This window comes from Macaca mulatta, chromosome 15, assembly GCF_049350105.2.
Source record: "Macaca mulatta isolate MMU2019108-1 chromosome 15, T2T-MMU8v2.0, whole genome shotgun sequence".
Taxonomy (NCBI): domain Eukaryota; kingdom Metazoa; phylum Chordata; class Mammalia; order Primates; family Cercopithecidae; genus Macaca; species Macaca mulatta.
In genome coordinates, this window is record NC_133420.1 from 8855948 (window position 1) to 8883691 (window position 27744).

General features: G+C 56.4%; 1 protein-coding gene and 1 long non-coding RNA gene across 8 annotated transcripts; one reads left to right on the forward strand and one right to left on the reverse strand.

The window, feature by feature from the left end:
* Window positions 1-1084: 1084 nt before the first annotated feature.
* DBH (dopamine beta-hydroxylase) lies at window positions 1085-26952 on the reverse strand. 7 transcript variants are annotated; one of them, XM_077964969.1, is made up of 13 exons: window positions 26873-26918; window positions 25577-25971; window positions 21999-22145; window positions 19532-19789; window positions 18486-18662; window positions 17838-17940; window positions 14127-14293; window positions 9494-9637; window positions 8821-8859; window positions 8144-8203; window positions 3637-3764; window positions 3070-3229; window positions 1085-2103 (listed from the first exon to the last, which is right to left on the reverse strand). In XM_077964969.1, exons 2-13 carry the CDS (start codon window positions 25922-25924, stop codon window positions 1972-1974), a joined length of 1863 nt encoding a protein of 620 aa, XP_077821095.1. In that variant the 5' UTR covers window positions 25925-25971; window positions 26873-26918; the 3' UTR covers window positions 1085-1971.
* Window positions 3067-5705, forward strand: LOC114672699 (uncharacterized). Its single transcript, XR_003723096.2, has 2 exons — window positions 3067-3205; window positions 3750-5705. It is a non-coding gene; the product is annotated as an uncharacterized LOC114672699 (long non-coding RNA).
* Window positions 26953-27744: the final 792 nt, after the last annotated feature.

A 27744-nucleotide genomic window follows, 5' to 3' on the forward strand; every position in this document is an offset into this window, starting at 1 on the left:
AAATTCCTGTTTCATAGGTAAGGAAACAGAGGTTGAGCATTCAGACACTGGAGTCAGACGTGGGGACACTCTGAGCTCCCGGGCTTACTCTGGGTGACCCTGGCACCTAACTTTAGGTCTCCGAGCCTCAGCTTCCTCCTCCATCAATGAAAGCAGAAACAACATGGCTTCACGGGATTGCTGGGGCTATGCATAGCCTCAGTGTGGGGCAAGTGGCAGCACTCAGCGACCACGGGGTCACACTCATCTGGCTGTGGGAGGTGCGGGTGCTGCTGGAGCGGGGTTGGGGGACACAGCTGCTGTCTCCACAAGAGGAAGAGGATAACCAGTCTGAGAGCAAGAGAGTGCGCAGGGGTGGGGGGGGGGTTGTTGCTGTGGCAGTTTCCAGAGCTGGCTGGGATTCCCAATCACTGTTGTTCTTGGGCTCCAGGTGAGGTCTTTATCTGGGAGTCTCAGTTTCCCTGCCCGAGACTGGCAGGCTGCAGGTGCCCCCCGGGGGGGTTGGGCAGGACCCTCGGACCCTTCTCTGGGCTGACGATTGGGTATGATCAACGGGAAGGGGCTTCTTGGGCCTGCTCCCTGCCTTCTGTCACCCAGGCTGTAAAGATGACAGAGGGCTGGAGCGGCTCTCCAGGCTGGGGCCTGGCATGTCACAGCGCCAGCGCCCTGTGACTTATGGGCCGCAAGAAGCTGTGATTTATACAACACGAGGCAGAGCTCCTGGGCCCGTGAGTTCCCTTCTGTGATGAAGTGCCTCGAAGAAGACGCAGCCGCTTAGCTGATGCGGGGGGACTCCGAGGCCCATCCATCTCCCTCTCTCCCCAGGAGGCTGGCGGCGTTTTGCTGAACTGGCTGAACACCGGGGCATCTGTTACTCTCTCCGAAACCATCAAAGAGCTGAACTTGTCCCTGAGAGGCAGCTCAGAGGGCAGGAAGGGGAGACCCACCCAGGCCGGCTGAGGCAGCTTCAGGACGCTCAGGGGGAAGCACTTGGTAGCACACCTGGCACAGGGAGGAGGCTCGGAGCAAGCTTCTCTCTCCTGGAGTGACGGCCCGGAGTGCAAACATACCCACCTCCAGTGGGTGCTAGCCCAAGTGTGAGCTTTATTGGCTCATTAGCCCGCACGGCCTCAGCCCCGTTTTACAGATGAGAAAAGTGAGGGTCAGGAACGTGCAATGGCCCACCCAAAGCACTCCCCACTGAGTGGCAGAACCACAAGGGAAGCACAGCCCTGACTCCACCCCGGTCTGTTCAGCGCCGGCCCCGCCTCCAGAGAAGCAAGCTGGTGCTAATAACTCCGCCCCCCCGTGGAAGCGGCGCCCAGAAGCCCCGCTGGATCCCCGCCGCCTCGCCTTTCGGTGATAGCTGTTGTCAGGGCTTCCCTTTAGGTGGGCGAAAATATCTATTTACTCGGCAATGGAGCAATTTCCCAAGCGAGTCTCTAACTAGCTAAGTGCCTGGTCCTGCCTCCGTCGCAGGGAAGCCGCCCACGGTGAAACACTAGCCACTCCGCAGTGAAATGTTGAAGCAGCACCCGCACCCGCCGCACACCGACACCGATCACTTTCTGCGGGAGCGGCGGGGGCGGGGGCGTTCGGGGTGATTCTGCACCCCGGTCCAGCATGGCGCATGTCCCAGGAGCCTGGCCACACCCAGTGAGGCGAAACAGGGCTGGCGGAGGGCTGGAACCTGGACCACTGTGCAGGCTGTCCCTGCACTGAGTAAGCCGGTTTAAATGGACGAGGTCGTGGCCCACTCGGTCAGGGGTAGGTCAACAGGGCACCCACACCCTCTCAGCCATGCAGGGGACCCTGGGGGAAGAAGGCTGGATTGGACCAAGGTCTCAGGCAGGGGCATGGTCTGGCCCCTTCATCTTGGGCATGCAGGGCTGTTCCATGGGGATCCTCGCAGAGTAGGGTGCACAGTGCCAGTGTGAGCCCACAGGGACAGCACGGAGGAGCAGGCCCCCCTCAGCCTTTGCCCCCACCAATGCTGATAATGGTGGGGCCGGCAGGGCTTCGGCCCTGGCTGGTGGGGCAATGTGGGGTGGGTTCTTCCAGCGTGGAGATGACCTTGGGCAGGGGCTGCAGATTCCATTCACCCTGCAAGGAAGGGAGTAGGAGATAAACTGAGGCTGGAGGGGCAAGATGGGTGGCTGCTTCCCCAGCCACTTCCCAGCCACCTCTTGGGTTCTTGCCCTCAAACTCAGCTTGTCCCAAACTGAACTCACTCTTCTCCCCCAAGTTGCTTTTGGGGGTCCTCACCTCAGTAAATGCCCCCTCCCCTGGCTTCCCATTCACCTAGTCAGGAACCTGGGAGTCATCCAGGCGTCTCCCTGCCTCCGTCCGCACCCAATTGAATCATTCACCCTAATGTAGCAACCAGAGCCCCTGGCTGCAGGCTCTGATATTTTTTAACCATCTCTTTCCCTCAAGGCTGCATCAAATGCCAAGTTTTCAACCCCATCAGACGTCTGCCCCAGACTGTTCTCGGGAAGCCAGTATTAGCCCTTCCTTCCCTTGGTGCTGAGGACGTTTGACTTAGCAATTAATCCAGCTGCCACATGCTTCCGGGAAGCATCTTCCTGGATCTCCAGGCTGCGGCACCGTAGGCGACTAACTCCGCATAGGCCCTGGGCTCCTGACCGCAGCCCGCTGGGCTCGGGCTACATTAGATGCCTTCGAATGCCAGTGGGTCTCAGACAAGAAGAAAAAAACCAGCTCGCAGCTGCAGACTGGTTCGTTTCTCACCTTCCCCTCCCCAGCGCTTTATGTAAAGGTGCAGGGGGCAGGTTAGCGCGCCCTGCTCACACCACTGGCATTTGGCACCGGTGTGGAGGTATCACCCGGAAAGGGTGGCTGCCCTCCCTTCCTGGCCTCTCTGTCTCTCTCTCTCCTCTCTCTGCTGGCTGTCTGTCTAGGCCTGTGTGTCACCACCTGGCACTTGCTCTAATTATCTTGTGCCAGTGCTTTTGCCAGCAGTTTGGAGTGCAGGCCCATCACCCCTCACTGGGATCCCCCATGAGGCCTGCCCGACTGCGTGCCCCACCCACACCCGTGGCAGCGCACCGGGAAGCGGACAGCTGAGGACTTGTTGCAGTGCATGGAGATGGGCGCGAAGGCATACAGGGCCTTCAGTACTTCGCGGTTGAAGGAGTTCCAGGGAACAGAGGCGAACTGCTGAGACACGGACGCCTGAGGGCAGGTGCAGACCTCCTCATTGTTGAACCTGGTGGGGACAAGGAACAGCCAGGCTGGGGAGCAGCCGATGGGCAAGGACCCCAGTGGGCACCAGCGACACCTCCCTGCAGGTCAAGTCCTGTCCCTGGGGAGACCCTCCTGCCGCCTCCTCCCTAGCCCCGCTGCCTCCACCAGGCCGTCCCAGATACTGCCTTCACCAGCAACGGCTTCACCTCTCCTGGCACCTTGGCGGGTGGGTGCTCCGGGCTGGGTTGAGGAGGCTCTCAAGCCAAATCCAGACTCAGTAGGAAATGAGTGAGGGGAGGGGTGAGTGATGCCGCCACAGGCTCCTAGAACTTAGCCTGGACTCCTCCAATCTGCCCAGCTGCCTGACAGGCCCAGAGGTTCTGTGTCGGGGCTCCCTGGGGGCAAGGAGCTTGTGCAGGGAGCCCTCACCTGTTGATGAGGTGGAAGTACTTCTGCAGGAAGCCGGCGTTCACAGCACTCTTGCAGAGCTCCAGCTGCGTCTGGGGGTAGTAGTGCACATAGTTGACACACATCTCCTCCAGGATCCCAAAGCCGCCCTGCAAGTTGGAGAAGACCCGTCAGCCCTGGGCCGTGCCACACAGACGTTGCCGTCCAGCAGCTTTCGCCCCATCCACGTGTTCACTGCGTCCACTTGTCTGTTCACTGCACCATGTCAGGCATGCTTTGGGGAACTAAGTCCCTGCCCTCACGGAATTGCCACCATTGGCAGGAGAAACAGGCAGCGAGTGAGTTAACCAGGACATTCCTCTCAGGTGCCGATGATGCTGTGAAGAAAAATGAAACGGGACAAGCAGATGGGGTGTTACTGTGCCCATTTTATGGGTACAGAAACTGAGTCTCAGAGCAGGCAAGGGGACGCCCCATGGTGGCCACAGCATTGGTGGCACAGCCTGAGTGGACCCAGCCTCCCGGCCGTTGTCTGGAAGCTGTCCCCATGACCTCCAGCGAGAGCCTGGAGCCAAGCACTGCAAGGGAGGCCCTTTCCACTGCAGCCCCACGCCGTCCACCAGTCATTTCTTGAATGCAGCTCTGAGGGGAGCAGGGACTCTGGAAGACAGGACCGTGACTAGAGGTCGCAACAACCTCCAGCCTCTCAGGGCAACCCTACGGCCTGCCATCGCATGGGAGGGGCAGGGCAGGCACCCTCTGAGTCCCCACTGCCAACTTTAAGCCCCTAGCTGGGTTGCTACTCTTGGAGCTGGTGACCGTGGAGTCTTAGCCATGGGAGGAAGAAGAACGCTGGCAGCTTGGATGAGCTGGGGCTGGAGAGAGCAAAGCTCCACCGGCAGCAGCTCAGATCCCAGCAGGTCAGGGGCCAGGACATGACGCCCTGGCCACCCTTGCTCGTCCAGGCTCCCCGCTGTTTGTGAAGCTGCTGTGGGCCTGGGGATTTCATCTGGCTAGTGGGGAAGAAAGGCAATCGTCGCTCTATGGCAGAACAAAGGGACTGGGAAAAGCTCGGTGTGGCGCTTACACCAGCTGCCGCCCCCTCCTCCCATGCAGACAAAGAGCATGGGGCAGTTCTGCCCAGAGACCAAACCTGGCGCCTGTTGGCCAGGACGGGGCTTTGCCAGCATTGTTCTCTGGGCCGGAATCCTCCTTTACCAGCTTTTCTCATCCATCCCGCCCGCGTCAGATTGGGCAGATAGGCCTCCTGTGTGAGTTCCCGTCCCTCCCCACCCTCCGCCGCCGCAGACATCAAAAGGGAACTGAGTCCAACCCTGTGCAGGATCTGTTCTCCTCTTTCACCTGGGGAAGGAAATCGAATTTCAAAGGCCGCTGTCTCTTGGATCAGCAGGTGAGGAGCTGTCAGAGCATGAGAAGCTCAGATCCACCTGGGAAGCTGCCCTCCCCTTTGATCCCGCCTGGTGCTGTGATGTAGCCACCGCCAAGAGGAGGGCATGGGCCAGGGACGCCACAGAACTGCCCGCTGGGACACTGGCACCGAGGGCCTCGACCTGAAGAACGGGCATCTGAGATGTCAGTGGTGCTCACCACGGCTGGCAGCCCTAAATGCCCGGGGACGTGGCATCGGTTCTGCCGCCATGAAGCCAGGTTGGGCAGGGAATATGCAGTCTCCTGGCTGGATACCCAGCAGGACCCTCCCATCCCTGACCCTGGCGCTGTGCCTGCAGAATGGGGCGATGCTGGGGTCCTGCCTGGGGTGCTCCACTCGCAGAGCCCTGTGTCTGCGAGCTCACTCAGTCACTGCACAGGTGCTCAGCCGACAGGTGGCACAGTTGGGGTTAGCACCTGCCCCCATACCAGCCCTGCCTCCTGTTCGCTGTGTGGCCTGAGTGGCTGGACCTCACTGTGTCTCCTGGTGGGATCTGCTCAGAGGTCTCAGCAAGGCTTGGTGTGGTTAGGATGAGTTATTAGAGCAGTGCTGAGCTGTGGCCAGCGCCCGACATCAGCCACTGCCGTGATATACTGAGCGCCTCCTCTAGAGAGAATAAAGGACTGGCAAAGCTCTCCCACCCCCCAACCCTGAATCTGTGATCAGGGACCTAGGGCGATTGTCACCTGAAATCCAAGGGAGACAGGAAGGGTGTGGTAAGAACCGTGAGGCACAAGGCCCTGGGTCAAATCCCAGCTCAGCCATCTATCAGCTGTGTGACTTTGGTCAAGTGCCTGCCCTCTCTGAGCCTTTATGTCTCACCTGTGAAAATACAAACACTGGCTGGGTGCTGTGACTCATGCCTGTAATCCCAGCATGAGGGATTACATGAGGAGCTCAAGACCAGCCTGGCCAACAGGGTGAAACCCCGTCTCTACTAAAAATACAAAAATTAGCTGGGTGTGGTGGTGCGCGCCTATAATCCCAGCTACTTGGGAGGCTGAGGCAGAGAATCACTTGAACCTGGGAGGCGGAGGTTGCAGTGAGCTGAGATCGCACCACTGCATGCCAGCCTGGGCAACAGAGCGAGACTCTGTCTCAAAATATATATACATACATACATACATTATATATATATATGAGAAATACAAACACTCCTACCTTGGAGACTGGTGTGAAAACTAAATGAGAGGCAGAGACCACGCAGATGCCCATCAGTGGATGAATGGAGACTCAAACCGTGGTCCCTCCATACAATGGGATGTTACTCATCCGTGAAAAGGAATGAGGTACTGACCCACGCTAAAACATTGAGAAACCTCGAAGTCATCATGCTATGAAAAAAGCCAGACACGAAAGGCCACGTATTGTGTGGCTCTATTCACATGAAGTGTCCAGAATAGGAAAGTCCACAGAGACAGAAAATAGATCAGTTGCCAGGCTGAGCGGGGACGGGAATGAGGACCGGCTGCTTAAGGGATATGGGGTTTCCTTTGGGGGTGATGAAAATGTTCTAAAATTTACCACGACGATGGGTTGCATGGATCTGTGAATTTACAAAAAACCATACAATTGCACACTTTAAATGAGTGAATGGTATGGCATGTGAATTACATCTCAGTAAAGCTGTTTACAAAGAAACAAATAGGCTGGACACGGTGGCGCACACCTGTAATCCCAGCACTTTGGGAGGCTGAGGGGGGGCGGTGGATCACAAGGTCAGGAGTTCGAGACCAGCCTGGCCAACATGGTGAAAATCCGTCTCTACTAAAAATACAAAAATTAGCCGGGTGTGGTGGCGTGTAGTCCCAGCTATTTGGGAGGCTGAGGCAGGAGAATCGCTTGAACCCGGGAGGTGGAGGTTGCAGGGAGGTGGAGGGTGCAGTGAGCTGAGATCGTGCCACTGCACTCCAGCCTGGGCAACAGAGCGAGACTCTGTCTCAGAAAAAATAAAAATAAAAAGAAGAAAACCATGGCAGTCTGGGCTCAGGAAATATCAGGTGAATCCACATTGGATTAAAACACAAAGAATAGGGCTGTGACATGGACCCGAGTTCCTGGCACTGAGGGGTGTCCGGGTAGCTGTAACCCAGGTCTGCTGCACTCTGAGCCACACCATTCACAGGATAATTATTGGAGCCCACCATGGATACCGAGGCAGCTGGCATGGATCCACTGGCAGGGCGGCCCGTGTGCCAGGACAGCCCTGGTTTGTGCCCGGGACCCAGGTAATTGTGAACAGCACCCCCTTTGGGTCACGGAACCAGCCCTGCTGCATGGTGCATCACGTGGCTGCCCGTGTCCTGGTGCTGCCTGCACACCCAGCCTTCAAAACAGATCTCCCCAGTGCAGATTCTCCTTGAACTGTCTGCAGTCCAACCAAAATGCATCCTCAGCTGACGCTCACAGTGCCTGACCCCTCCCCATGTCTCCACCCTCTCCTCCTCTCCTTTCCATCCTGAGAATGTTCTTGGTCCTCTGGGCCTTCCCACACACAGCCCCTGCATGGAGCCTTCCTCCACCTCCTCCCCTCTCCCCTGGGCTCCATGTGACAGCCACATCTCTGACGAGGCCCTCCCAGGTCCCTGCACCTCTGGCTCCTCAACCTGGTTTTGAAAGTTTCTTTTTTATAATTTTGCTTGTTGTTAGCAGCAGGTGCTCCAGGCCCGTCTCCCCGGTGTACCTGGAGCTCCACGGGGCAGAGGTCAACCTCTTGTCCTACAGCTTCTCCCCACACCAGCCCCGGGTGCTGAGAAGTTTCTTGGTGTGAGTGCTTCTCAACCTTGAGCAGGGGTCAACATCCCCTGGGAGCTTGTTAAAACATGGATTTCCCAGTGCCACCGCCCATGTCTCTGACTCAGTGGGCCTGGGGTGGTACCCAGCAGGTTGCATTTATCCCAAGCTCCCTGGTGATGCTGCCACTGCGGGTTCAGGGAGCAGGTGCTGAGAACGACTGGCTTATTGAGGGGATGAGCCCATGTCCTAAGTGAGGAGTCAAGACCTGTCCTCCTTCCTCAGACAGCCCAGGCTGAAACACTCTCCCCTGGGCAGGTGAAAGGGGAAGCAGGGGTGACTTACCACTGTGGCCAGCTCCCGGTCTTCCGTGTTGTACGTGCAGGACGTGATGAGCACATCTCCCTGAGGAAAAGCCAACATGACCTGGTGTTGGCAGGCACGCGAGGCCCCGCCCCTATGGGACCACGCCACCTCTGGGGTACAGTCCCTGTCATCCACTACAAGGAGCCCAGCAGATTCATGCGCAAAGGTCACAGGCTGAGTGTCCCCGGGAAGTTATAAACCATCAGCTCCTGTGACCCAGTGGGTCACAACAGGGTCCAGGCCAGTGGGGGTGCAGGTGGGTGGGTCATGACACATCTCAAGGAACTTGGGCAAGTCCCCACTGAGGCCTGAGCTTGGCATTCTGTGGGATCAGGGCTCCACTGCCTGCCTTAGTGCCCTCATCTCCTCCAAACGCTCTCGGGTTTGTGGTCGGCCCGTCAGGCTGAGGATACGCGTCCCCTGGGAGTGTCCTGTCTGCTCCCCCACTTCCGATGTCCCTCCATGAACTCCCAAGTGAGTCTCCTCATGAGGCAACCCAACCCTGAGCCACCCACAGGCACCCTCCCCCTGCCCTGGACGGCTCTCCCCTCCCCCCATCACTTTCTCTGTCCCTCTCCGTCTGGGGGCACCCCCAGCCCTCCCAGCCATCCCAGCTGGTGGCGGCGACTGGGACTGCCTTCCTGCTGGGCACTCACCCGATGGACCGACACCATCTTCTTCAACATGCGGATCTCCTGGGGCAAGCAGAGCCGAGGGGTTGGGGGAGAGGAGATCTCAGAGAGCTGCAGACCAGACCCCCGGCCACTGTGTCCTCCCTCAGGCCTCCCTGATCTCTGGGGGTGTCCGTTTTGCCCCAGCCTCTACAGTGGAAGCCAGGGCCGGCTAAGTGTGGCTTCTGGCCAGGGAGGGCGTTAGATTCAAACCAGAAGGTGGTTATCCAAGACCAAGACGGATGTGACCAGAGGGCTGCTAGGGTCTCCCGAATCCCACCACCATCTGCCACGTGCCAGAGGCCCTCTCTACAATCAGACACCCAAGCAGGGAGCACAGGCCACATGGTGGGGGGCTGGCCCAGGAGAAAGAAGCCAGCCTGGGGCCATCCCTATGGTATCAGGAGACAGTAGGCTCAGCAGGTGGCGTGGGGGCGGGGCGTGGGGGCGGGGCGTGGGGGCGGGGCGTGGGGGCGGGGCGTGGGGGCGGGGCGTGGGGCGGGGCGTGGGGGCGGGGCGTGGGGGCGGGGCGTGGGGGCGGGGCGTGGGGGCGGGGCGTGGGGGCGGGGCGTCGGGGCGGGGCGTCGGGGCGGGGCGTCGGGGCGGGGCGTCGGGGCGGGGCGTCGGGGCGGGGCGGGGGTGGGGCACAGGCTTCTACCTGGAAGTGAGGGCTGTAGTGATTGTCCTGATTCACGATCTCCCACTCCCGGCCGTCCCGGGCCAGCACCGTGACCACCTTTCTCCCAGTCAGGTGTGTGTGGAGCTGAGAGGCGAAGATGTGGATCCCGGAGGGAGGCAGTGCCTGTGGGGTCGGGGGGCTGCAGCATCAGGGCCTGACCTCCGAAGGGACCCTCCTGTCCATGGCCAGAACCCAGCAGGGAGCAGCCACCCTGGGCAGTTTGCTTTCCTGGACACTTGCATTTTCCAGGTCTTTCTCCCTGGCCAGGTTAGAGCCACCATCAGAAACCTCACGGGGAAGAGCGAGGTGGCCGCAACAGCCCCCGGCTCCCAAAGAAGCAGCCCCCAGTCCCGCTCAGGAGCGACTTTCTTTCCAAGTCCTTCGTCCTCTCCTGAGCCCTCGAAGCCTGACACGTTCATCTTCACTCAGTCAACAGGCCTTTAAGGCAAACCCCTTGTGGACAGTGTGAGGCAAAGCCACTAAGCTGAGCAGCGCATGGCCTCTGTGCTCAAGGGCTTGCCGTCCGGGGAAAAGCAAGTGGCAGAAGGCGGTACTCGGCAGGTCCCCTACATTCTGGGCCGGGCAGGCCCTTCAGCTGCCCTGTGGTGTGGCTTCCTTTCAGCTTCAAAGCAGCCAAGGCTGCGTTCTCCCGTGCTCATCATCACCCTGTGCTACAGCTGGGAGCTGTGGCTACAACTGGAAGGTGGTCATCCGGGACCAAGATGGATGTGACCATGGGGTGCTGCAGCTGGACACTCTGAGGCTACAGGCCGGCCTCACAGAAAAGATGGCAGCCCTCACGCCAAGAGGTCTCATGCCATCACTGGGGCCTGAGAGAATCTTCCAGAGAATGAAAGTTTTCTCCAACCTAATGCTAACTTTTTTTAGATAGAAAATGTGTTTCCATGCCGGGCATGGTGGGTCACGCCTGTACTCCCAGCACTTTGGGAGGCTGAGGCACATGGATCATTTGAGATAAGGTGTTTGAGAATAGCCTGACCAACATGGTAAAACCCTGCCTCTACTAAAAATACAAAAATTGGACCGGGAGCGGTGGCTCAAGCCTGTAATCCCAACACTTTGGGAGGCCGAGACGGGCAGATCACGAGGTCAAGAGATCGAGACCATCCTGGCTAATAACACAGTGAAACCCCGTCTCTACTAAAAAAAATACGAAAAACTAGCCGGGCGAGGTGGCGGGCGCCTGTAGTCCCAGCTACTCAGGAGGCTGAGGCAGAGCTTGCAGTGAGCTGAGATCCAGCCACTGCACTCCAGCCTGGGCGACAGAGCGAGACTCTGTCTCAAAAAAAAAAAAAAAAATACAAAAATTGGCTGGGCATGGTGGCACATGCCTGTAATCCCAGCTACTCAGGAGGCTGACAAGGAGAATCACTTGAACCCGGGAGGCAGAGGTTGCAGTAAGCTGAGACGGTGCCATTGCACTCCAGCCTGGGCAACAGGAGTGAAACTCCATCCCAAAACAACGACGACAAAAAAATAATAAAAATAAAAAAGAAAAGAAAACGTGTTTCCTGAAATCGAGCATTTTCTTAGTGAGTCAGTTGTCCTCTTGCCCACCCACTGCCAGGCTCTGCCCAGCTTATTCATACGGTCAGCAGGTCCCAGAGCTCAAGGTCCTGACAGCCCCGTCCCTGAAGGCCCCAGATGACCAAGCTTTTTACGACTCACTTTCGCTCCTTCTCTCTCACTCCCAAGCAGCAGCCGCCCTTGACCTTGCCATTGCCTATAGCTTTGTGTCCCTTGCAATGGCTTGAGGGGCCATTGTGTGCCAGGCCTGGGAGCCCAAAGGGTCCCAGTGACCCTTTGGCCCCCAGAAGCCGACCCTGGCCCAGAGATGCTGGGTGTCGGCCAGGTAGAGGGAGGATATGCTCTTTTGGGCACTCTGGTCCAAAGCAGCACTCTCGTCTTGGCCTGTCTATTTCACTGGGACATCTAGACTAGGCCAGATTTTGGCTGCAGAATTTGTGCCCCTCTTTTATCTGCTAAATGAGAGACAAGACTGATCATTCTCATTCTGTCACTTAAGGTAGTGGAGGACTCTGGCAAGGGGAGGCGGGTCTGCATTCCTGAGGCTGGAGAGAGACGTTCTCATGGTCAGCGGTCAGCGGGATCAACGGCCCCAAGGCCCTGCAAGGGGTAGTGAGTGCTGCCTGGCCGGAAGCCGCTCTTCCCCATGAGCCCTGGCCAAGGTGCCTTTTACATGGACCCACGCTTCACCAGTGGGGGCTTTAGGGAAGTGGGAGAGAGTGTCCACCCCCGTCTGGGACAAAAAGAGCTGATTTCCTGCCGGAGACGATGGGTACCGTGCTGGCCGAGAGCTCCGTCTCCCTTCAGCCTCGAGGAACCTTTGCTTGGAAGACTAGAATGCTCTGGGGGCTCACCCACATGAAGAACAGATCCCAATCGACCCATTTACTGGGAAGGAAAATCCACTATAAACCTCATTACAATGCAATCTGCTGTCACGGCCACAACTTTCAAAGTCAAACAGACCGGTATTTGAATCTTCACTCTGCGTGACTGCTGGCAGTGTGATCCCAGCAAGCCTCAGTCTCCCCATCTGTGAAATGGGTACATCAACACTTACTTTGCAGGTCACTGTGAGAAGTAAAGCTACCTCACAGGAGGAAATGTTTGTAACATATACACAAACTATGAAATAACATCCGTCATATAAGAACTCCTAGAAACCGACAGTAAGAAAAACAAACCACCTACTGGAAAAACCGAGCACAGGGATGAATAGAAAATAGGAACAAATGGCCAAGAGGGAGAGGAAGAGATCCTCAAGTCCACAAACAGAAAATTCAAGTTAAACAACACTGACATGTCTTCCTCCCAAATATGTGTGTGTGTGTATGTGTGTGTGTGTCTGTATATATGTGTGTGTGTATATATATATATATATATATTTTTTTTTTTTTTTTTTTGAGACGGAGTCTCACTGTCTCCTAGGCTGGCGTGCAATGCTGTGATCTCGGTTCGGCTCACTGCAAGCTCTGCCTCCCAGGTTCACGCCATTCTCCTGCCTCAGCCTCCCGAGTAGCTGGGACTACAGGGACCCACCACCACGCATGGCTAATTTTTTTGCATTTTTAGTAGAGACGGGGTTTCACCGTGTTAGTCAGGATGATCTTGATCTCCTGACCTCGTGATTGGCCCGCCTTGGCCTCCCAAAGTGCTGGGATTACAGGTGTGAGCCACTGCACCAGGCCAGAAAATATTTACAATATTAAAAATCCAATGGGTCAGTAAAACCAGGCACCCTCTCATCCTGTGTGTGGGAGGAAGCAGCAGATGGGCTTTCTGAGAGGCATTTTGCAAGATTGATTCAAGGGAACGCTCAGATTTCTGAGCAGCAATTTCACATCTAGAAATCTACATGGGAAAACAGTTTCCAGCATGGACAAGGATTTCCGGGAAGCTTTCTTTCTATTGGTGAAAAGTTGAGAACAGCCTAGACACTGATTGATAGGGAGACGGTTCAGCACAGGCTTGGACCAAGATAAGGCAAGGAGGAGGGGATTTTAGTAGTCACTCCCTGATCTCGCCAGAAGCCAAGGACAGGACCTGCTGTTGGTACCAGAGTCTAAGTGCCAACCTGTGCCTCCACCCAGCATGCACAGCCCTGAGGACAAGCTCATGAAGACATGTCAGTGTTGTTTAACTTGAATTTTCTGTTTGTGGACTTGAGGTTCTCTTCCTCTCCCTCTTGGCCATTTGTTCCTGTTTTCTGTTCATCCCTGTGCTCGGTTTTTCCAGTAGGTGGTTTGTTTTTCTTACTGTCGGTTTCTAGGAGTTCTTCTTATATGACGGATGTTATTTCATAGTTTGTGTATATGTTACAAACATTTCCTCCTGTGAGGTAGCTTTACTTCTCACAATGACCTGCAAAGTACGTGTTGTACCCATTTCACAGATGGGGAGACTGAGGCTTCTCAGTCTCCCTGACAGTCTCCCTGAGATCCTGTACCTGGCACTTCACTGCCTCACCTAGTCCTGCCCTGGTGAGGTACATGGTGAAAATCCCATCCTGTGAAATACTATGCAGCAATAAAAAGGCAAATCACCAGAAAAATGCCTCCATTTGTTGAAAAATTCGTAAACTATTCAATACAACTTTTTTAAAAAAACTCAAAAGGTTTCTAACACCTGCAAGGGCTTCCTGAAATACACAGGAGAAAGATCTGGAGGCACACAAAGAGCCAATAAGTGGATATCTCAGGGAGAGGCGGCAGCGGATGAGGGGAACATTCTCTTTAGCTGCAGTGCCTGCGCTTTTGAGTGGCAAGTGCACGTGTGTGCTGCTTACATAATGAAGGCATATTTTAAAATGCAGCGCGTGGAAGCCTGGCACGTGGGTGTGGACTAGTGGGAGCCATGGTTATTGCTGGAGAGGGAGGTGCACACACACAAATGGCCTCTCAGCAGGAAGGCACCCTTGCATATAGAAGAGAGCGAGAACCGCCGAGGGATTCAGGGTCAGGGGAACCAAAGCTGTGCCTGCCACCCTTCCTGGGCCACCACCTGACAGGCCTCCACTGGGGGACGTGGGAAGACAGGGTGTGGCGCCGGGCCCAACCCCACTCACCAACTGGGTACACTTGTCTGTGCAGTAGCCAGTGAGGACGAAGGCAGTCTCCCGCGGCGGAATAGCCATCACTGGCGTGTACACCAGTCCCAGCTCCATGATCCCCGCATTGAAGCGCCGCAGCTTGTCTGTGTAGTACAAGCGGATGCCTGAGGAGTCGCGCCGTCCTGGGAGAAGGTGGGATGGATGGAGGTGAGCGGCGAGTGGAGGCCCTCTCACCTCCCCCTGCCGACAGATTGTCCCTATGACCCCAGCCACCCTCAGCCAGGAGGCAGGGCTGGTCACCCCCCATCTGCTCCCGCCTGCTAGGCAGACCAAGAGCTGGCTGTCTTTGTTTCCACGCCTGTGGATGCCAGGCACCTCACAAGATCAATTAACGCAAACAGGTTACACTCACTGGGAAGAAAGAGCTATTGTTTCTATGAAAACTAGTTGAATGCTATGGAAAGATGTGATCAAGGTGAGCCACTTCAAGCCTCCATGGAATCAGGTGCAGGTGAGATGCTGCTGCTAAATGGAAACTCATAAACAACTTGGATTCTGTGCTCAGATTGTTTCGTAAGTGCTTCGATGTTCTTCTTCCATGTTCAAAGGAACCTAAGCTGGAAATCAGCCTGCAGGACGGTGACAACCTGCAGGGTGTGGTCTGGGTGAAGAAGAGGGCGTGGAACTCCCATCTGCCGCTGGCACAGAAGAGCCCTGGTCCTGTGTCAAAGCTGGGCAAGTGTGAGTGTATCTCTGTGTTGACGTTAACAAGCAGCATTCCAGGAGCTCATCCTCCCTGCAGCCCCCGCTTTTACTACTTTGATTTATGTCCTGCAGACCCAGGGAATCCACCTACCAAGCTGACCTCTCAGGAACAATTTGAATGAGAATCTGGCCCCCCAGGAGGAGGGTCAGAGTTGCAGGTCTAGCCCCGCTTCATGCACGGCCCCGGGTCCCGCTTGGTCAACGGCGTGCTGTGTGCTCTCAGATGACTTGCTGTCCCTTTCTGGGCCTCAGCCCAGAGTCAAGGGCCTCTTCCAAAGGAATAACATGGTGCTTCTTCCAGTCACGGAAACTGTGTCTTCTGATTATGGTGTGGCCACGCTTGTTGGTTCTCCTTGCACTTTGCTAACTGGAGAGTCCCTGAAGCTCCCTGGGCCAGCCTCCCAGCGGTCACATGAAACTGATGGTCAGAGGTCCAGGGGGCCGGGCACTGTGGCTCACACCTGTAATCCCAGCACTTTGGGAGGCCGAGGTGGGTGGATCACCTGAGTTCGGGAGTTCAAGACCAGCCTGACCAACATGGTGAAACCCTGTCTCTACTAAAAATCCAAAAATTAGCCAGGTGTGGTGGCACGCACCTATAATCCCAGCTACTCGGGAGGCTGAGGCAGGAGAATCGCTTGAATCTGGGAGGCGGAGGTTGCAGTAAACGGAGATCGTGCCATTGCACTCCAGCCTGGGTGACAAAGTGAAATTTCATCTCAAAACAAAAAACAAAAAAACAGGTTCAGGGATGCTGGCACCCACTGGAACATCCTCAGAACCAGGCATCATCCAGGTAGCCCCGCCGTTCCTGAAACTCCATGCCTAGTGAATCAGCAGTCAGGCTCAGAATACAGGCTGGGTTCATGGTTGGGGGAGGATCTAAAGGCCTGGCCATGGCCCCATGCCCCCGGATGTATGGTGGACATGGCGGGGTGGTCAGGAGGGGCTGTGCAGCAGGAGACTCCGCCCCCTGGGTTACGTATAGGAAAGGGATGTCAGGCGGCAAGGAGTGTGAAATTGACAAGGGGTTTTAATTCACAGGGACAAGGCTTCTGATGAAGACTTTAAAAAAGAAAAAAAAGGTATAAAATTCTGGTCACAAGAAAAACATTAATGGGCCAGAAAAGCAGTTAGGACAGACACGCAGCTGGGTGACCAGTGCCGACTTCAAAACCGGGAGCCGGGAGCTCGTGAGTGCTTTCATCATCTTCATGCTTTTCTGCTCTCCATCTTCTCACCAGTGTACATGCATTGCTCTTTCTGATCAAACAAACTAAGAGGGTGGTACAGATACTAACATCCTCCCTGGGTGCCAGAAATGCTCTAAGCATAACCTATCCCCTTCATGGGAGCTTTGCACGGTAAGGATCATCAGCCCTATTTTACAGATGAAGAAACTGAGGATGGAGCCTGAACTGAAGACTCCGCTCAGGACCACAGGGCTGGGAAGCGGCCAAGCTGGGATTCAAATCCAGGGCTGTGGACTAGGGGTGCAGGGCATTTTCAGGGGTCCCAACCATCTCCCTGCTTGCTTCCTTTAAGGTGAGGCCGAAACAACTCCTCTTGCCTCTGCCTTCTTCCCTCGACACCCCTACACCATCCAAACTCAAACGGCTCCTGTATCTCCGGGCTGATTACATCAGAGGATAATAATAAAAAGGGTGTTGCAATTGGTTAAAATTCAGATGGGGATTAAATCATGAAATAATTGTGGGATTTTGATATTTATAGAAAAGCAGCCCATCTCAAGATTGGTGAAGTGACAGGAGCGTCCTTATATTTGGCAAAGGATCCATAAATACAGCCAGATAATCATGAAAAGACAGACTTCCCTGATGCTTAAGGAGTTTTCAAAAATCCATTTGCTTTCAGGGTTTAAATGAGCAATAAATCCTGTATCATGCTAAGGCCCAAGCTGACTTATACCCTTCTCTGTGCATGTGGAGATAACTCCAACAGTGGCGGAAGGTATTACTTATGCAGCCAGGAAAAAAAACCACAGGCGACTGTTCGCTGAGCACAGCCCCGTGCCCACAGCAAGTTCTGTGCGTGAGCCTTTCCCAGCTTCACAATAGCTGTGGCAGGTGGGAGAACAGGCAGAGGGTGAGGTCATCCACCTGGCCTCCCTGAGGTGGTAAGACACAGCCTAGCACCTATCTCTTAGGCCACTTCTGCCCCTTGCACAAATGAAAATAAGAAGCACCATTCAGAGAGAGAGGAAAAGTGTGTGTGTGTGCTTGTGGGTGCGTATGTGTACGTGTGTGCATGTGCATACGTGTGTGTGCATGTGCGTGCGGGTGTGCGTGCGTGTGCACGCACGTGTGTGCATGCGTGTGTGCATGCGTGTGTGCGTGTGCGTGTGTGTGCGTGTGTGTCTGTATATGGTGGAAGATGCTAGTACAACAGAGAGAGGGAAGTATTTTTTTCAGTTTCTGAGACAGCATCACCTGGCCTTGCCATGCTGAGGGCTGACCCTCAGCATGGGTGATCCAACAGTAGCTGCCCCCAGCTCCCCTTCCCATCCCTGCACTCCGGCCAGGCCGGAACCCCTGTGTCCTGGAATATGTCCTGCTTTACCACCTTCCTGTTTAGGCACACACCGCTCCCTCTATTTGGAACTTGGCATCTGGCAGTTTCCCTTATGAAAATTCTCCTTGTCCTTTCCCCTGGGATGGACAGTGCTGCGCCGATGGCCACCAGTATTACAGGGACAAGGAGGGAGGTGCGGGGCCACTGCTGGGCCCTGGCAGTGCTGTGAGGAGTGAGCCCCTCGAGGTCCCGTCCCTGGGAGCCCACCACAGCCATGGAAGATGGAGAGCGGATGAGGCAGACGCAAGGGCCTCGTGCCAAGAGGAGCTGCACAGCAGGGGCGCCATGCTGGGCAGACAAAGGGTAGAATTTTCTCACTGGCTCAACACAGCTGAGCCCTAGGGGGAGGATGGCATCAGAGCCCCCTACCTTCTATCACCAGCGGGTTGTGGTAGTGAACTTCCAGGCGGACGTATCTGGAGGACCCAGGGCCCCCGAAGGCAATGCCGGCTTCCTCCGGGTAGTAAAATGCCTGTGTGGGGCAGGGTGTCAGACAGACGGGTGTGTCCTGAAAGGGTCCCAGGTCCGGGCAGGGACAAACCCAGTCAACTGTTGGGGCCTGAGCCTCAGGGGTGGAGGAGGGGGCATAGCAGGATTAGAGCGACGCTTCCTCCTGACTTCCCCCAAAACCCCTTCTCTGGATGGGTGCAAGAGCTGGCAAGACCCCCATTGTCTCAGCCTGTGGAGGCCTCAACACTGGCCCCATCCCACCAGCCAGCCCTGGGACCACTCTGTGCACAAAACCCAGTTGGGAAACAGAATCAGGACCTGCTGAGGGCATGAGGTCCTGGGGCACTCACGTTTCTGTGGAAAATTAAAAAAGGCTGGAAGCAGGTGGCATTTCAGACATCACAGAGGCGAGGGGGCCATCTCAGGCCTGGCCCTTCTGGTGGCCTCGTGAGTCCCCTTAGGAGCCCCTTCTTGGGGCCTCTGAGACAGTGAAGCTGGGGAAACAGAGGTGTGGGGATGCCAGGGGCCCAGGCAGGAGACACCATGCTGGGGTCGCGGGGCACGCACCTTGGCACCCAGGGCCCAGGCAGCCAGCACGTGGCGGCAGTAGTTGAGGCGGTCAGGTTTCATCTTGGAGTCACAGGGCCCGTTGAAGTGGGGGACGTTGTCCATCTCGGGGGCGCACTGGAAGATTTCCATGTGGTGCACGAGGGCCTCGTTGCCCTTGGTGATGATGGGCTCGTACTGTGAGGAGGCAGCCCCCTGAGCCCGGGAACCGGCCGCCCACCCTCCCCTCCCCAGCAGCTCTCCTCCATAGGTGTCTGTCTGCCCATCTGTAAAATGGGGGGATGATCGAAGCAATTTCAGGGGCACTTCTGGGGCTCAGAGCCGTGAGGGTGGAGCCATCAGCCCAGAAAGAAATCCCATAGAGAGCTCCAGAGTGAAGGAAATGAGGTTTTTACAGGCCATTTCCTGCCAAGGCCGGGACGGGACGCAGCCGTCCTCATGCATATGGGGCCATGGCCAGGCCGGATCCTGCAGCCTCAGTGGGAGGCAGGGCAGCCCTGAGGTTACAGCCCGGGCCCAGAGCGCACCTTCAAGGCCATGCACCTTCCTGCTGTGTGACTCTGGACACTCACATAACCTCCCTGGGCCTACTTCCCCTGCTGGAAACTGGGGGCTCTTGTGCTGAAGGAGGGATCACCTCGCCCCTCCCCCAGAGCCAGGGGCATAGTGGACACTCGACAGCTATGGCCTTTGCTATTCTGCCTTCCCCGGGCGGGTGTTCGAGAGCAAGTGAATTCTGACTTAAGCTGCTTTTTCATGAAGGAGAAGGTGGCCTGGCAGACAGACAGCAGTTCCTGCAGAAGATGCAGAAGTCAAGATGTTGGTTGCTTTGGTCCAGGCAGGGAAGTGGGAGCTCAGAGGCCCTTTGAGGGTGGGGGAGTGAGCAGAGTGACAGGGAAGCCGAGACTACTTGCTGATCCTGCAGGACCTCAGGCAGGTGCCTGAGGTTCCGGTGATAAGAGGACAGCTCTCCAGGGTCAGGGACAACCCAGGCCCAGGAGGAAGGCAGGGCTGGGCGAGGACCTGGGTCCTGAACCCGCACGTACCTTGACAATGTGGTGCCGAGGGAAGCCCTCGGGAAGCTCGTGGATGTAGCACCAGTACGTGGTCACCTGGTTGGGGATCTGGATATCGGGAGCGTGGATATCCATGGTGTACGTGTCTGAGGGCGTGGCCGGGAAGGTGATATTGGGCTTCAGGAGCTGCACCCTCTGTAGCCCCGTCCGCAGGCCTGAGCTGTTGATGGCCTCCAGTGACCGGAATGGCTCCTCCAGGATCCCGTAGACCAAGTGGACTGTGCCGTCCTGTAGCCAAGACGGGGCTCAGTTGGTCACCCATTCAGAGCCCCCAGAGTTGGGCTCCTGAGGGGATGCCACATCCCTGCCCACCCACATCTACCAGATGACACACCTGGCTCTCATCTCTGTGAATAAGGGACCCTTGAGGCTTGCATAGCACTAGCTGGGACTAAATCCCAGGCTGATGACCCCCAGGATCCCCTATTTGCACCAACCATCCAATACTTTTCTAAACACATTCCACCTGCACTCACCTAACATCCGTTTAAGCAGTGACGACTGGGCCCGCCATGAGCCAGTGTGGCCAGGACATTTGTTCCCTCCACCGACCCCAAGGTAACGGGGGACTGGGTGTGGGGGATCATTGGTCAGTTCAGCAGCCCAGCCTGAGGATTCAGTGCTGTCTATGAAAGGAAGGAACCACCCTGGGGCTTGCTGACGGTCACACTGAGCCGCAGAGCCGCGCCGTGTTGTGTAGTCACCACCAGCTTGGCAGGAGGGGAACCAAGAAGCCACAGAAAGCTCCGTGGGTCTACGTGGTGCTGGAGGCCACAGGCAGACTCAGGAGGCAAGACACGGGGCTGGCTTCCTTAAATGCTATCGTGAGTGGAAACGGGGATCAGGTGTGGAAAGTGCCTTTCGTAGCTTTCTGGGCACCACAGGTGCAGACCCGTGTGGGTGGCTAATTTGCTCTTTGAGTTTGTGGAAAGCTGGTGGGTCACCCCGTGCAGAGGACGCCCAGAGCTCCAGGCAGAGGCCCCTATACCTGGCCTGGAGCCTCTGGGCTGAACACACACAGGCACTGGCCTTCCCTGTGAGGTGCTTCCGGAGGGTTCTCTGCTCACCCTTGCCTCATCCACTGGGAAGCAGGGTAAGGGTTCAGCAGCCTCCTGGAAGAACACCTTTTCCGGCCCCAGGTCTGCCCCAGCACACCCCCAGCTCCTGGGTACGTCCACTCCCCACCTCTGGGCCTTAGTTTCCTCATCTGGCAAACAGCCAGCTGTTCTGTTTCCTTAGATTCCATATTTGTCTATTTGGCATCTATTAATTGATTACAGGCTCAAACAGATGGCCAGAGTTGTTTACACCTGTCTTTCCCTCCAACATTCACACGTGTGTGAGAATCCTATCCCTAACCCTCCAACCCATCCCAATCCCATATCCCTAGCCACCTCCTCCACCTGACTCTCATACCCCAGGCCAATATTGCCCCAGCCCTAAATCACCCTAGGACCAGGAACCAGGGAACTAGAGACCACTCCAGCCACCCAGAACCCTCCAGAATTGTCCAAATGAAGCAACTGCCCTGCCTGGCCTTTCCCATGGAAACCCCAAGAAAGCCTCAAGCCTGGGCTCTCCACTGGCTCCCGCATCTGCCTCCTGACCAAAACCAGGGCTCCGCAGGTGGGCCTGCACGGCACAGGTGCACCTTCTCTCAGGAAATGCAATCAATCTTTCAATGGTACTGGCCTCCCGTGTGGTCACTCAGCTAACCCCATAGATGAAGACCTGGCACTAGCTGCCGCCCCAGGCCACTGCCACACCAAAGGATTACTTACACAAGACAAAAAGATGTCAGGTGTGCTAGAGTTAAAAGGGTTTTGTCTTCAAGGACAAGGTGGATTGCTTTCCCTAAGAGGTGGGGCGGGGGGGACTCTCAGAGCAGCATAAGAAGCCTGTGGTTTTTGCAATGTTTTGTGGCTCCCATGAACTCCCAGACGGAGCTGGTCAGGCCGTACAAATCATCTAGTTCCCATCCCTGTTTTACAGATGGGCAAAGTGAGGTCCAAAGGAGGAGGGGAGCTATCCCGAGCCTCACAGCGAGCTGGTGACAGGGCTGGGATGGAAAGCCAGGTCTCCTGGGTTCCCGAATTCCACCTGATGGTTAATAGGACCAGGAGGAGACAGACATCCAGGAGCAAGGTGTAGTCCAATGGGAGAGGCTTCAGCGCAAGCCCCGCATCTAGAAACCATGTCAGCTACGTGTCAGCAAAGAGCTGCTGCTTTGAGGGCTCAGGAGCGATAGCAGAGCTGGGCCATCCTAAGCACCTTGACCCCACCACTGCCTCTGGGCCATCCTCCTTGGTTTTCCTCTGTCATAGCTGGCCAGGCCCCAGACTTACCAGGGACAGGAAAGGTACTATGCCATTGGCACAGGATGGCAGCATGGTACACGCAGCCCACGCCCTCCTGGGTGCTCACAGCCACCCCTTACCTCGATGAGGTAATCCTTGGGGTCGCAGGTGCCAAAGGGCCTCTTGAAAAGCAGGGCCAGGCCTTCTGGCGTCCTCTCCACCTGCAGCAGCTGGTAGTCCTGCTGGGGATCCAGGTGGATCTGCCCCTTCTGGTCACTCCAGGCGTCCTGCAGAGACAAGCACTGGGCTCCAGGCATGAAGGAGCCCAGCCGGGCCAATCCACAAGGGAAGAGGGCATTCCCCGGCAGAGCTCTGCATTCATTGCCAGCTGAGCTGGGGCTGCTGGGCCTCAGTCCCTGTGGATCTGAGGGTTCTGCCTGGGCTTGGGGCTTCACTCACACCTTCTATGTCCATTTCTGCTTGGAGGCAGTGGAGTTGAGCCCTGACAGTGCTCACCTCCTCTGCAGCCAGGAACCAGGGCTCTCTCTTGCCAGCAGGTCACAGGCTCTGTTAGCCATGGGGATTCCCAGGCCTGGAGGGCGGGACACTGAGCTTCTTAAGAAGATACCTTAGGCTAGACTCCCAACACCTCATCAGGACTGGGAACAATGCCTCAGACCCATGCTGCCCATATTCATGCAGGCGGGAGAGTTGTGGAGCCTCAGAAAGGGGAAAGTTGGGAACAGGGTGGGACATGAACAGGAAGGGAGAGAGAAACCAGGGCGCCACATCTAAGGTGGTGATTGATAGCAGGTGCCCACCCTGCACTGGCACAACCCTGAGAACAAGCACTGCTTTACTACTTTATAAATACATATAATTTTGGATTTTTTTTTTTTTGAGGTAGGGTCTCATTATGTTGCCTGGGCTGGTCCTGAGCTCCTGGCCTCAAGCGATCCTCCTGCTTTGTCCTCCCAAAGTGCTGGAATTACAGGCATGAGCCACCACACCCAGCCTGAAGCACCACTTTAAACCCTGCAGCCTAGGCATTGCTCCCCTCACCTTAGTCCCAGCCCTGCTTGGAGAAGGTAAGCTGAGGCCCAGGGAGGCATCGGACCTGCTGCATTCTCCCAGGATGCTTCCTGGGATCTGGATCGGTGACCTCTGCCCTCCCCGTCCCCGGCTGCTCCCTTTGCACTGGGCCCTAAGGGGCAGGGACATGGTGGCCTCAGGCCAGGTCACAGGGAAGAAGACCACCGGGGAGATCTACTGAGAGATAGTGAGGAACCTTCCCCGACAAGCAGGCTGCCCTTCGTACTCAAGAAGGGCCGTTCTTAGATTCCATGTTTGTCTATTTGGCATCTATTAATTGATTGCAGGCTCAAACAGATAACCAGAGTTGTTTACACCTGTCTTGCCCTCCAACATCCACATGTGTGTGAGAATCATATTCCTAACCTTCCGACCCACCCCAAGCCCATACCCCTAGCCACTTCATCCATCTGACTCTCACACCCCAGGCCAATATTGCCCCAGCCCCAAATCACCCTAGGGCCAGGAACCAGAAAACTAGAGACCACCCCAGCCACCCAGAACCCACCAGAATCGTCCAAACAAAGCTGCTTCCCTGCCCTGCCTGGTCTTTCCCATGGAAACCCCAAGACAGCCTCGGGCCCTTGGCCTTAAGGACTTTGGGTTGTGTTTCTTTTTAATCTGACATTCAGGGGTAAAACATCTTTTCTTCATTTCCTTGAGAAAAAAGAAATCTGCAAAAGATTTTGCAAAACTTTCCCTAGAGAAAAAAGCCACACAGTGCCACCCTGCCGGGGACATGGCTGGCTTGCCGAGAGACTCATTTTAAACAGAGGCAGAAAGTTCTCCTGTGATATTTCAGCTGGAAATCAAGAAGATATTAGTTGAACATATTGCTTAGGGAGGAATAACAAGGCTGACATTTGTTTTCGTAGGAATTTGTTGTGCAAATTAACCTTGCCAGTGCACGGAAAGGCAAAGTCACCTGGCTTCCTCTGGCTTCCCTAGCAGCCGGGAAATGCAGGCAGGGGGACGCTGCACCAGGGAGGAGCAAACACTCTGGCACTCAGGGTGCCTCATGGCAGAGGCTTGCGAAGAACTCCAAACTGTCAGCGATGGAGTTCAGCTGCTCCTCCAGACGGCTGACGGCTCAGAATCAGGGCTGTCCCAGGTCTTTCTTGGCTGGAACCTGAGCCACAGAGTCTTTGTGCACAGGAATCTGTGCAGCCTCATGGGTCAGAGCAGGGCCCTTCCCAAGCAGCTCCACCTATCCTATCTGGGTGGCCCTAAGCCTCACTAGTGACACAGGCTAATGCCTCCTGGCTGAGTTTTGGGAATTGGAGGGGGCAAGCTCGGCTCTAGAAACAGCGGCCACCGTCTGCCCTCATGAACTCACAACACCCAAAAAGGCAGAGAGGGACTGTCCGCCCCACCGTCCCATGGTGAGATCAAGGCGCAGAGCTGGAGCCAGCCGATCTGCACAGACTCAGCTCCCTGGCTCCAGCTCTGTTCTCCCAGATAAAGCTGGCACCTCCTGACTTTGGAAATAAAACTTTTTTGTCCCTCCTCTGTCTGTTTCTGTGGAGAGAGTTGGGTTTCATCCACAAATAAGCCCTGGTGGCCAGTCCCATATTGGAAGGACGGCGGGAGCAGGACCCGGGGCAGGCAGTGGGCTTGCCCACTTTGGGGATCCCCTGCGGCTTGTGGAAGGGCCTAAAGTCCTCTCCAGTTTGAAGGGAAACTTCCCTTTTCTCCACCCTGTGAAACAAGAGTGGAGGTAAATTTGGGCAGAAAGGAGTCAAGAGCCCATCCTGACGGTTTTGGCTGAGCCCTATGGGGCTTGTTCGACACCTATGGGTGGGGGCAGGGTGTCTGCACCTGCTCAGTCAGTCCATGGGTACAAGCACAGTAGGTCAGGCTGGATCCTATGGGTGCACAGGCCTCATGCTGTGCCCGGCCACGCGCCACAACCTGGCCCACATCAGTGGGCATGTGTGCTCTGGGGACATTGTTTACAGGGCCGGGGGCCATGGGGTCTGTGCTCCCGCACGTGTGGGGTGTGGAGTGGCACGAGTTTGTGTGGTGTGTGTGTCCTCTGTGTATAGTTCCATTCCTTGGGATTGCTGGGTCCCGTGATTTGGGGTGGGCAGTCAAGGACCATGGAAAACATGTCTTTCCTATTTTGTCCTCAAACTGAGATCCCCATGATGCCCAAGCTCGGGGTGCAGACTTGGCTCAGAGCAGAGTCAGCTCAAACACTGAGAGGCGCAGACAAACTTTCTGGGTTAAGGAGGGTGAGTGTAGAAAGACGGCCAGATCCAGGCGCGGTGGCTCAAGCCTGTAATCCCAGCACTTTGGGAGGCTGAGACGGGAGGATCACGAGGTCAGGAGATCAAGACCATCCTGGCTAACACGGTGAAACCCCGTCTCTACTAAAAAATACAAAAAACTAGCCGGGCGAGGTGGCGGGTGCCTGTAGTCCCAGCTACTCGGGAGGCTGAGGCAGGAGAATGGCGTGAACCCGGGAGGCGGAGCTTGCAGTGAGCTGAGATCTGGCCACTGCACTCCAGCCTGAGTGACAGAGCGAGACTCCATCTCAAAAAAAAAAAAAAAAAAATGGAAGGACAGCCAGATGGGGTGCTGGGTCGGGAAGGGTTTGGAGAGCTGGCAGGGAGGAGAGACTCACCGCAAAATAAGCAGTGTCCCCATCGGTCCAGAGCACCACGAGGTCTGCGTTCTCAAGCTCGCCACGGTCGGACATCCCAAACAGGACTCCAGCCTTGAGCTGCTTCACCAGGAGCTGGAAGAAGATGGCCTCCTGGGGGTAGCTGACATTCCATGAGAGCTCCAGGGACTCCTCGGGGTCCAGGGGGATGTGGTAGAGGAAGGGGCTCTCAGGGGGAGCCGAGCCCTGCAGTGCAGCCACCAGGATGACCAGGAAGACGGCCACTGCTGTGCTGTACATGAAGGCCGCCTCCCGCACGCTGGGGCAGGGGAGACCGGCCCAGCGACACCACCGACTGGGGGCCTGCATGGCTGGGGTGAGCTCTGCGGTCCCACCTGGCTATTTATGATCCGGTCCTGAATGGGGTGGGTCCAAGTAACATGGGTAATCACATTTGTCTGGTGGGGAATTCAATTGTCCCTCCCACAAGCTTGCGCCCCAGGCCAAGCACTCTGCCTGCTGCCCTCCTCTAATTGGCACTAATGACACATGGACGTCATCAGTGGGAGTTGAAGCAGACAGGCGGATGCTGTCCCTTCTGAGATGGCTTTGAAGAGCTGTCCCAAAAGCAGATCCCCCCTGCAGCCAAGAGGCCTTTCAGACGCCCTCTGGCCAGGCACCGGCTGACTGCCTCACAAGCCGTCTGGCTCAGTCCCCAGTGGGATGGGGTCTGCACCACCTCCACCACCCACGGATGAGCAGACTGAGGTCCGAGGAGCTACTCCAAGCCAACCAGTGAAGGATGGGCCCGTAGCCGCCTCAGCCCTGGCCCAGCGAGCAGAGCCGTTTGTACAATACTAGCGGGTGGGCCCATTTCGAACCAAAAATAAGACACTCTCCAAATAGTCCCTGTGTTTAGACACTCTCTCCACGGCCTGCTGTTCCCACTTTTGTCTCCTCAATTTTCCCACAGCCTCCAGCTGGTACCACGGCTGCTCCAGAAGGCGCGAGAGCATCACAGGGAGTGGGGGACATGGGCGTGGGGTGCATCGCTGGGGACACACGGAGCTGGAGCTGCACAGGGGTTAGGTAGGCTGCAGGGTGCACTGCTGGGGGTGACAGCGTTTAAGGAAAAGAGGGTGAGTGACAGGCCTGCTCCCCTGTCTCTGAAGCTCCCAAACCCACAGCTTCCTCTTTCCCAGAGAGATCTGGCCTGAATTTGAAGCCTTTCAGGGCAGCTGACCGCAGCCTGCTTCTCCCACACCTGCCACAGGACCTTTGCCATCATCCGCCCATGGGCCCGAGGGTCAGTCTCACCACGGCATCTCTCTCTCCTGTCCTCTCCCACAAGTAGACAGAGCGCAACGGCCTCCAGGACATTCTGCTTGATCCCCCCAGCTCCACCCCCCAGGCTGGGTTGACAGATGTGTCCAGCTGGACTAGAAGCCATCCCTCCTCCCCAGCCTCCTCCCTCCCTTCCTTCCTTTTTTCTCATCGTCTTTCTCGTCTCTTTGGAGAAACCCAGAATCTAGCCTTAGGGGTACATTAATGTCACAGGCTGACAGTGACGTTTAAGTCCTCAAATACCCATGATGGCAGGTCTGGAGGCTGCTTCAGCTCTGAGCTCTGTGCTGTGGAAAGGAATGACCGTGTCTTTGCATGAACATGAAATCTGGAGAAAGTGCCAGCCTACCCCTGGCCCTGGCAGACGGTGCTCTCTGCCCCACAGTGGCCAGGCCACCCTGGAAAGCCAAGCTCAGGCCATGAGCCCCTCCCCATTGACTGCACTCAGAGGGGCACCGTTCACCCCAACCATGGCCCAGGCAGGTGAGGACCAAGTGCATACTTGCAATAGTGTGAAATTGACGCCCAGGCCAGGGGAAAGACACTCTTGGGGTTGTCTGCTGAGCTTTGGGAAGGGTTCAGCCTCCGAAGGCCTGGCTTTCCCATCAGGACATGCCACCTCCCTCACCTGAGAGCACCTCACCTTCATGCCTCACATTATTTCCAAAACCTTGTCTGTGCCATGTAAGCAGGTGTCTGGCGTCGAGATAACAGTGCATCCTGGACATGCGCTCTCGGGATCAGGGAGCGGCCACAGCGAGCTGGTGATATGAAGAGCCTCCGGGGTGGGCAGGCACCTGTGTTCCCAGCACGGGATAACAAAAGCCAGCAAAGGCAGAGGTGGG

What these genes read in the sequence shown, in the direction of transcription:
- DBH (XM_077964969.1), bottom strand. Translation starts at nt 25,924, where the DNA reads ATGCAGGCCCCCAGTCGGTGGTGTCGCTGGGCCGGTCTCCCCTGCCCC. An exon ending in CCAAGGATTACCTCATCGAG is followed by an intron (nt 19,790 to 21,998) that starts GTAAGGGGTGGC and finishes TCTTGGCTACAG; the next exon opens with GACGGCACAGTCCACTTGGT. An exon ending in CTCGGCACCACATTGTCAAG is followed by an intron (nt 18,663 to 19,531) that starts GTACGTGCGGGT and finishes GCCTCCTCACAG; the next exon opens with TACGAGCCCATCATCACCAA.